The 9,541-nt window shown below is 49.5% G+C and overlaps 2 protein-coding genes, 1 long non-coding RNA gene and 6 other non-coding genes across 9 annotated transcripts in view; all 9 read right to left on the bottom strand.

Moving 5' to 3' along the window:
• Positions 1-9,541, bottom strand: part of RPL23 (ribosomal protein L23) — a 13,264-nt gene that overhangs the window by 1,916 nt on the left and 1,807 nt on the right. The window contains exon 2 of the mRNA XM_003213088.3: positions 3,827-3,832. Coding sequence (XP_003213136.3) covers positions 3,827-3,832 — 6 coding nt within the window. The remainder of the gene's footprint in view (positions 1-3,826; positions 3,833-9,541) is intronic.
• CWC25 (CWC25 spliceosome associated protein homolog) lies at positions 505-5,216 on the bottom strand. Its single transcript, XM_019623437.1, has 10 exons — positions 5,082-5,216; positions 4,710-4,882; positions 4,278-4,514; positions 3,785-3,854; positions 3,498-3,625; positions 3,212-3,281; positions 2,564-2,754; positions 2,332-2,418; positions 1,625-1,786; positions 505-1,323 (listed from the first exon to the last, which is right to left on the bottom strand). The coding sequence occupies exons 1-10, from the start codon at positions 5,097-5,099 to the stop codon at positions 1,209-1,211; spliced, it is 1,251 nt and encodes a 416-aa protein (XP_019478982.1). The 5' UTR covers positions 5,100-5,216; the 3' UTR covers positions 505-1,208.
• On the bottom strand, positions 5,702-9,082 carry LOC109371127. Its single transcript, XR_002121825.2, has 5 exons — positions 8,912-9,082; positions 8,151-8,237; positions 7,410-7,501; positions 6,675-6,778; positions 5,702-6,026 (listed from the first exon to the last, which is right to left on the bottom strand). It is a non-coding gene; the product is annotated as an uncharacterized LOC109371127 (long non-coding RNA).
• On the bottom strand, positions 5,815-5,886 carry TRNAC-GCA. The gene has a single exon. It is a non-coding gene; the product is annotated as a tRNA-Cys (tRNA).
• Positions 6,102-6,173, bottom strand: TRNAC-GCA. Its single transcript has one exon. It is a non-coding gene; the product is annotated as a tRNA-Cys (tRNA).
• On the bottom strand, positions 6,422-6,493 carry TRNAC-GCA. Its single transcript has one exon. It is a non-coding gene; the product is annotated as a tRNA-Cys (tRNA).
• On the bottom strand, positions 6,824-6,895 carry TRNAC-GCA. The gene has a single exon. It is a non-coding gene; the product is annotated as a tRNA-Cys (tRNA).
• On the bottom strand, positions 7,219-7,290 carry TRNAC-GCA. Its single transcript has one exon. It is a non-coding gene; the product is annotated as a tRNA-Cys (tRNA).
• On the bottom strand, positions 7,572-7,643 carry TRNAC-GCA. Its single transcript has one exon. It is a non-coding gene; the product is annotated as a tRNA-Cys (tRNA).

Below are 9,541 nucleotides of genomic sequence, written 5' to 3' on the forward strand. Positions count from 1 at the left end.
CGGAGGAGGAGGGGACGGGGAGGTGCCACGGCCGCGCCCCACGGGGGAGAACCGGGTGAATGCAGGGGGGGCAGTGCGGCGCCGAGCGCCGGTTCGCCCCGCCACAGCGTGCAGAGGGGAGGGAAAAAAAGGAACGCGGCCCGGGCTGCCAGCGGGACGGGCTGGAGCGGCGGGCAGAAGGGGAGGGAAAGGGGAAACAAAGGCACCTCCCTCCCCCTCTGCGCGGAGATGGTTTCGCCCACACCGTGTGACGTAGCAGCCCGGGCCACGCCCCCTTCCGAGCGAGCCAATAAGCGGCGAGGCGGCTGGAATTATGAATGGGCCGCTGAGCACGTCATTGCCGCCTCTTAAAGGGCCCGCAGCGCGCAGCTCCGCGCACTGAGACGGTGGCCGCACGCAGCCCTCGGTCCGTCAGCCCCTTTGGCAGCGAATCCGACACCTTCGCCCCGACAAAGCCACCAAAAAACATTTGAAAATCGTAAAGTTTCTCCTTAAAAAAAAAAAAAAAGGCAAAACAATCTTCACTGCTGTACATATACACATTACTTACATTACAAAATCCCAGAGTGGTATTTGCTGCATCAGTTCTGCTCTGCTCATTTCCTTTCCCTGTGAAGCTGCTCCCTTTGGGCCAAACATCATTGAAATAGGTGAGCAGAATCAAATAATGACTACAGGTATTTTACAGCCTGGTCTGACCTCTCCCTCCAAACCCACAGCAGAACGATGGCAGTCAAGCAGAACGGCATCAGTCCACCACACGGCTTTATCACATCCAGTTACCTCACGTGAATTTGTTCTGCTCTGATTTTTAAGGACTAACAAAAATAGGTCTTTTGCTCTCACAAATAAAGAGCGTAGATAATCTGCCCAGTGTAGAAAGCAATTACCACCCAGCATCATCTAATAACAATAATATACAAAACCGGTACGAATCAGGGTGGAGAACAGGAAGAGATCTGGCAGCGTGCCGTAGGATACAAGGGCTCACGAGTTCTCCACCTAAGGTGTGCCTGAGGGATCATCCTCACTACAAACATATTTACAGTGCCAGAAGTTCAGAACACGCTGTGGGCTGCAGCACAGAAGTTCAGCAGCTCTTTGGGAAATGGTTCCTGGAGAGAGAACTGAGTGTGTGCTGAAGGCCTCTCACCTTGGGCAACAAGTGTCCAATTAGCTCCTGCACAGAAGCAGAGGAAGAACAAACTTCATCTCTGCATAAAGTTTTTTTCCAAGGCAGCAGGAGTTCTCTGAAGGGAGTGGATGTTCCGCTTCACCCGATCTTCTAAAGTGGAAGTAGAAGCACTTTCCAGTTTAAAGTGACTGCAGGAAAAAAAAGGAAAGAAATCAACCTCTTCCCAAACATCGCATCGTTTCCAGCAGGGTTCGTTATCCCCGAGTCAATTAACTACGTGATTCTAAAATGGAAAGCAGCAAGTGATTTCACATCAGAGTCTGCACCGAAAGAACTGACTAGCTTTTAGTGTGGCTTCTAACAGATTCAATACTGTATTTAAGGTCAGTGCTCAGTATTTTCACCTCAAACGTTGATGCCATCACACGCTCCTGGGAAGCTGTGCCCTGTACTTCCCACGAATGAAAAAAATGAACACCAAGAACTCACTGCAAGAACTTTCCATCTCCAGAGTCGAGTTTCTCCAGTTCTCTCTCCAGTTCCTCCTCCTTTCGGTGCTTCTTGAGGTTGTTCACCCTCTCCTCTTCCCTCCACTTGGCGTTTTCCATCATTTCTTGGCGTTTACGCTCCAGTTCCTCTGGAGAGATCTTTCTATTTGTACCAAAAACAGCACTGCTGTAAACCAGTAGTGTGCTAGATCCAACCCAGCTCTTCCTTTCCAATCTTCAAGACTATTTATAATCCCCAAAATCGGGGGTGTTTAATAATTGCTTTTCCTTTGGCACCCAATCAACAAAGTTTTTTTTAGTACAAGTCTTCACAACTAAACAACTCTAGCAAGAGCTTGTTTTCCCCTTTTCAGCCTTTCTTTTTTAATTGCTTGATAAGAGCTACTGTCAAGATCAAAGTTTCCTGATGGCAGTTAAACAGAAAACTTTTAATTAACCCATCAGACAAAGAACTGATTTCACCTCACCGTGAGGCATGCAGAGAATTGCAACCATTCCACGAGGTTTGGGAGGCTGAAGGAGTCAGCTGACAACTAAGCTAAGATCAAACCAAGCACTTCAGAACAGTGTGTGTCTTTCTGGACGCCTGACACAGTCCGTTCCAGACAACAGAGTAAGATTTGGCTCACAGATGATATCCATCAGGGCAGCTTTTGCCCAAAAACACGCAGAGAAGATTTTGCTTACCTGGTGTAACCTGGAAGGTGCTGTCGCCGATAGCTCTTTTTGGGGGAAGGACTTCTAGCTTTCCCTTTCTCCTCTCGACTGCTGTGTCTGCAACCCAAAAACACCTTTTTTAGGAGATATACACATATCACATCCCTAAACTTTACCTGGATTTTTTAGCAGGGATTTTGATCCCTGAACACCACCCCCAGTGCAGCTTTCAGTTCGTATTATCCAGCTTAGCCAAACTCACTGTTTACTGTGTCTGGAAGGAGATCTCGACCCCCTGCATCCAGATTGCTCTGTGCTCTTCTTGTTAGTGCATCTCTGTGGGGAGTGGGATGTGCTCCTGGACCTGGAGCGCTCCCGGTGCCTGTGGGAGGCTCTGCCCTGCCCAGGGGCTGGAGAACTCCGAGATCTGTGGTTCTTGTCAGATTCTCTAACCTGAAACCCAAGAATGCCCTTCAGGAGAGATGTCCTGTCAGAGCATCACAACATAATGAGGCTGCAGAAGCCTCAGGTTGAGCTACAGGCAATGAACATTTTGCTTTGCACTTACTTATCTCACTCCCTAGGTTCCTATGAACACCTTTGTCTAAAAAGATAATGTTTGTGATGCTCAGTAAACCAATTGCTCTGACAATCACATACAGTATTTAAACAGATGCGTGACTCTGGGAAGGGAAGCTAATTAGAACTCAAACTTAGCGAGGACAGAAGTCCTACTAAGACCTGAAGAGTTTTAGGTTAGGGCTCAGAGGCACCAAGTCAGATGTGAACATTATTAAATCACGTATCACTCTCCTCCTGGGAGAAGCAGCCTCTTGCAACAAGCTGATATTTTGCTGCTCCCTAACCAAGAAGTTTGCTACTAAGAGACATGCAAAACAGACACGCTTACCTGTAAGCCATATCCTGGCACTTTAGAAGGAATGGGTTTCCAGGAGGAACTGTTAGTCTTCTTCTGAGACCTAAATAAAAAAGAGAACAGTACTTTTGAAGCAGATGAACTTCGTAATCCTATATTTTGCATATTAAAACATCAAAAATAAATTACTGATGCAAAAACAAAAGTAGCAATACAGTAATATTTAGGCAAATTAAGAGCATTAATTAGAAAGATGAGATTCAAAGAAGGTCAGAAACAGATGAAAAACAAACAAGACAGTAAAGAAAATAAAACATACCTGGCTTTGCTTCGCTCCTCATCACTGCTGGCACTTTCACTGCTAGAGCTGCGACGTCGGTGCTTCTTGTGCTTCTTCTTCTTCTCTTTCTTCTTCTTTTTCTCTTTTTTATCTAAACTGTTTTGCAGCTATAGAGAAAGACACCAATTTATTAGCAGTAATTACTGTCCCTGCGCTTGGGCAGTCAGTATCATAAGGCAAGGGCAAAGTAATGGAGTTTTCCTGGGACAAAAGAAACTCCAGCAAGGTATGTGCACAGACCTAAAGAGCACAATGGAGTCACCTACCAACTCTTTGATTTTCTTCATTTTTACAGGATTATTCAGAACCTCTCTCTTCTTCTCCTCCTCTCTCTTCCTAAAGCAGATTAAATAAGAGTATTAGTATTTTCAAGCAACTCTAAACATCATTTTCACGAAAGAGACAAAACTAAAGCAAGCTCTAACAGCCAAGTGCTGTTCATTCAGCAACACTAGTCCAACTCAGACAAAGTCTATCCTTTTCTTCCCCACTAAAAGTGCAACTAGGAAGTTAAGCCCAATTTTTGTTCTGTCAACATCTATCTGGCTACAATGCTGCCAACCAGATGCATTTACACACATACAAAAGGGTGACCTCAGTTTGTATATATGAGCCCATATATGAGTATGTATGTATATATATAATGAAGAAAAACAACCTTTTATATGCAAGCTTTTCACAAATAAAACAGCTTTCATCAAGCTGCCATCACTGATGCATTGCCTGATTTATTCCAGTATTCAGCTCCACGTTAAGTACCTTATCATGAAAAGTGGATCCTCCCGGATTTTGTTTGCCATGTCCAGGACAGAATTGGCACCTGACTTGGCAAAAATGGAGCCTGGGAGCAGTCCTGTCTCATTGGAGCAGCCAGCATCCTTGTCCTCTGTCTTCTCAAAGACGTACTTGTCCACAGGGCGACCCATGAGATACTCCTCTCTGTTCACCATGCCCCCAGGACCCTGGTACATCCACTCCAACTTTTCTTCTCTTTTCCTATTGCAAACAAGTCATCATATTTTCTGTCACAGAGGTGCAAAGCTACAGTTTAAAGCTTATGAAGTAAGTGGAAAGTTTCCAGCATTGTAGAAATTATAAATTCAGTGTTAAAATCTCTGTTTCTCAGAGATATGAGAAGCACTGGTCCTCCCCCTGCCAGGACCGGCAGCCCGACTCCCTGGCTCTGCTCACCGGACAGTGCCCATATCCTCTGCATATCGCTGCATCTCCTCTCGGGCCCTTTCCTCCTGCAGCTCCCGCTGCAGCTCCTCGATCTTCTTCCTCTCGGCCTCATATTTCTGCTCGGCCTTCCACACCTTCTCCACATTGCGCAGGGTCTGGGGGTGCCAGCTCTTCTTCAGGTTCTGCAAGGAACGCGGGACGCGGCACAGGGCCCCTTACCGAAGGCCCTGGGCGTTCTCTCACCGAGCAGGGCCGCAGCGCTAGGCCCGGCCCCGCCGCGAACAGCTCGAACGGACGGCCCAGGGCCCGGAGCCGTTCACCGGGACCCCAGCGGCCTGAAGGAAGCTCCCGGTCCCTCCCGCATTCCGGGCCCCATCTCACCAAGTCGCCTCCCCCCATGGCTGCTCGGCTTCTCCTCAGCTAGCGGGCCCGCTGTACGTCATCAACATGCGCCGCCGTCGCCTCTCTACGCGTCACGTGTGATATACGTCACTTCCGGCGCGGCGCTGCAAGGTCCTACCAAAGGAATAGAAAGAGGAGGGCAGCGCCTGGTGCTGCGGCGTGCTGTAGCGACGACCGGAGCTGCAGGCCGCTGTTTGCCGTTCTCACCCCTTTCCCCAGGGCTTTGCACCGAACCGCGGTGTCGCCGAGCGAAAACTCGAGGGTGCGAGCGGGGTTCCTCGCCGCTCGGTGCGGGCTTAGAACCGGGGACGTTTCGGCTCCTAGCCCGGCGCTTTGCCCCTGAGCTACGTGAGCCCGCGAAACGCGGCTTGGGGGCGGTTCAGTGGTGGGGGCGTGGCTCAGGGGCAGCGCGGCTGCCTGCGGCTGCTGGGGTGCCGGGTTCGATCCCCGCGGGGGCACAGACACCTGTCACACTGAGAATGTGGCTTTCTAGAAATCACTTCAATTAGCAACAACTGCTCAGGCAGGAAAAACTAGAACTGCATCACCTCTACTGTGCTATTTGGCGTGTACGTGTGCTGCTCAGGAGAAACATGGGAAAACTGGAAACCTTTTTATTTTTTTGGTACAAGTGATCTTGAAGACCCCTGAAGAACAAGAATCCTGTCTGTGAAGGACCTGGGAAGAAGAAGGGTTGGAAAAGAAGGTAAAGAGGGGGCACCTGGAGTTGAACCAGGGACCTCTTGATCTGCAGTCAAATGCTCTACCACTGAGCTATACCCCCTGCTGCAACAGCTGGACAAGGAGCAGTGAAGAACAAATTCATAAAGTACAAGTTTGGTCAATTCTTCAGATGAGTGCTCAGCATCTTGAACAGGGATGTTCAGTGACCAGGCATGTTAGCAAAGCAGAAGCACACAGGACCTAAAAGTGAGGAGAATGCTCTTCATATTTACCCTTGGGAGGAACAATCAACCAAACAAAAAGCACACAATCCAAAGGGGGCACCTGGAGTTGAACCAGGGACCTCTTGATCTGCAGTCAAATGCTCTACCACTGAGCTATACCCCCTTGGCTTAAGAACTATAAAAGATACAGAGAAAAAAAGGAATACATAGAGAGCTTAGTTTTGATGTCCACTGGTTAGATTCTTTTGTATAACATTGATTTGACTATGCATGTTTAGATGAGTTCTCAGTGTTATGAAGATGGAAGTTGAGAGACCAGCCCTCAGAGCAAAGCACAGGCAAACAGATCTAAGAAAAAAAAAAAAAGAAGAATGCTCTCCATATTTATCTTTGAATAAAAATATAATCTGAAGGGGGCACCTGGAGTTGAACCAGGGACCTCTTGATCTGCAGTCAAATGCTCTACCACTGAGCTATACCCCCTTGAAGCAGCACCTGCACAAGGCGATTTTTTAAACAAGTTTATTCACAGAACCCAGAGTTGCCTGATGCCCACTGTTTAGATTCCCTTACTCGACAGCCCCTGGGCCTACCCATGTACAATCCATAATGTATGAGGGAGTTATTACAGGGAATCAAGAACAGACAAATACAGTGTACTCACGCAGTGCAGAAGCCCTACCAGGCAGCTGCTCAGGATCTTGAATATCACAACTTCAACACACAGCACAAGCTCACAAGACTGAAGAGGATGGCTCCATCTTCTTCCTGTGATGAATTTTGGCAAAAGGAAATTGGGAAAAGAAGGTAAAGAGGGGGCACCTGGAGTTGAACCAGGGACCTCTTGATCTGCAGTCAAATGCTCTACCACTGAGCTATACCCCCTTGGCTCAGGAACTGAACAAGGAGCATTAAAAAACCAATTCACAGAGCCCAGACAACCAGAATTACAGACAGCTACACTGTACAGATACTACACAGGCTAGAACCAGTCCAGTTTACTTATTGATCCAACAACTACTATGGCCCAGCAACTGGCACGATGCCTTTCCACTGACACAGACGTTGATTTGGGCTGTATATCCTTAGATGAATGCTCACTGTCATGAATAAGGAATTTTGGAAAGCAGCACTCGGGGAAACGCACAACCAGACAAAAGAAGGAATGCTCCTCATGATTCTTCTCTAGAAAAAAGGCCACCACATGAAGGGGGCACCCGGAGTTGAACCGGGGACCTCTTGATCTGCAGTCAAATGCTCTACCACTGAGCTATACCCCCTGCTGCTGCCTGCCTCCCCAGCGTGAATTTTCCGAGTAATTCCCAACGTGAATCAATTCCTGCCAATTCCTGCCAGTGCAAAAAGCAACGCTTAAGGAAACGCTCAGGTCTGTGCTCACCAACAGCCCACTGCCAGTCCTCTTCACGTGGCAATCTACCTCTTGGCAGCCGGTCGTGGCTGCGCTCACCAAGGGACATCCCGTGCTGACAGCTGAGGGGAGAAAGAGTCGAGTGAGAAGCTGAAAATCAACTTGTGGGGCAGCAAAAAGAGGCAAAAGGGGAGGGGGCACCCGGATTTGAACCGGGGACCTCTTGATCTGCAGTCAAATGCTCTACCCCTGAGCTATACCCCCAGCTGTGCAGCACCTCCCAGGTGAGGCCCTTTGTGGCCACTCACAGTGGCACTGCTGCATTCCACTGCCTGCACTGCCAACCCTGGCTCCCACACAACATCCCTTTCATGAACCTCCTCTCTGCCTTGCATACTTGCAAACTCTTGGAGGAACAAACCACTGAGAGCCCTGCTTACTTTGTCTCACCACAGAAAAAGAAAAAAGGAACACGTGGCACCAGCCACCTCACAATACCTTTGGAGGTGCTCACCTCCGTGTGCTCTCAGCACACAAACTTCCCACAGTTGCTGCCTCACATTGCAGCTCCTTCACTGCCCGCAGCCTCCCTGCCTCCCCTGCCTACAGCCTGGGGTAAAGGGAAAGCAAACACCCAACCTCTTACAGCTAACTGTTGTGCCATGCCCTGAGTAGGGAAAAAAAGTTTTTCACATGACTTTTTTTTTTTCCTCAAGCAAAGCATTCAACTCCAAGGAAGCCCTTCTGAAGAGGTGTGAGATGGACACGTACCTGCAACATCCAGATGTCTTCTGTTAAAGTGCCTCTCTTCTGCCCCTTAGTTACAAGGTTAATCCACTGCCCACTCCTCTCTGGATGCTGCAGGCAATGTGAGAAAGAACAAAAGGTGAGGTTTGAAAGCCTTCAGTGACACAGTGAGAGCTGACTATGCATAAACCTGAGGGAAAGAGCCAATTATTGCAGAAAAGCAGATTTCTGCCAACCATTTCAAAGCGTTGCAGCCTACAGCAATTTGGAAAGGGCCACGTGGAGAAATAAGGCTGAAAACAGGTTATCTACTGTTTGAGTGTGCAGCAGTGTGGATGCTGCATTCCTACAAGATCCTCAGCAGCACCTAAAGGAGTAACTGGAGGAGGTGGGCACGCAGGAATCTTGCAAGTTAAGCCCACTTTAGAAGCTTTAGTACACACGGCTTACTTTCTTTTCCTCTATTCCAGAGTCCTAAAGTTAAAGGCACTACTCTGGGAGACCAAGTGCAAACATTGAGCTAAGAGACATAACTTTAGATTAATATATATATATTTTTATGCCAGCAGCAAATGCTTCACAGCTAAAGAATACCTCAGCCAGCACTTAATTAAAAACAGGAAAAACGAGTCACGAGCCTCCTCCAACACAGCCCCACGCTTATTAAGAGGAAGCATTCCTGCTCCCAGCCGGCGCTGCAGTCTGAGGCCGTTACCCGCCGCCACAAGGCCGCAGGTTTCACCCCAAACTCCCCCACCTCACCCTGGGAGCCCGCCGCCCCTCACCTGGCAACGCCCGCACCCTCAGCGCACGGCGGCCTTCTCCCCCCGCAAACCACGGCAGCTCCTCCACCTTCCCCGCCAGCTTCACACTTCCACACCGACCCCGCACTGCGCAGAGCCCGCAGCCCCGCAGCGACCCCGCAGGGCCCTTAAGGACGGCCTGAAGGCCCGAGGGCACGAACCGGAAGTGCCGTGACGTCATCATCACGAGCCGCCATCCCGCCTGCTCCGCGCGGCGCTCTTTGGAGGCGTCACTTCCGGCAGGATGACGGTGATAGAAACAACTGGAGCTCTGCTGGCCCCGGCGCGTGGCTGCGGCTCCGGTTCTCATCGGGAAAAGAAAAATAAAAATTAAGCAGTGACGTGAGATAATTCCGAGGTAAATGCACAGTTTAATGGTGCCGAGTACAACGTGCCGCGGTCGCAGCGATGAGCGGAGCTACAGGCCGCTCGCTTTGCCGTCCTCACTCTGTTTCTCAGAGGTCTGTAACGAAGCGCGATGTCCCCGAGCAAAACTTCCAAGTCGTGAGCGGGTTCCTCACCGCTCGGTGCGGGCTTAGAACCGGTGACCTCCCGGCTCCCAGCCCGGCGCTTTGCCCCTGGGCTACATGAGCCCGCGAAACTGCGCGACCG

Source organism: Meleagris gallopavo, chromosome 29, assembly GCF_000146605.3.
Source record: "Meleagris gallopavo isolate NT-WF06-2002-E0010 breed Aviagen turkey brand Nicholas breeding stock chromosome 29, Turkey_5.1, whole genome shotgun sequence".
NCBI lineage: Eukaryota > Metazoa > Chordata > Aves > Galliformes > Phasianidae > Meleagris > Meleagris gallopavo.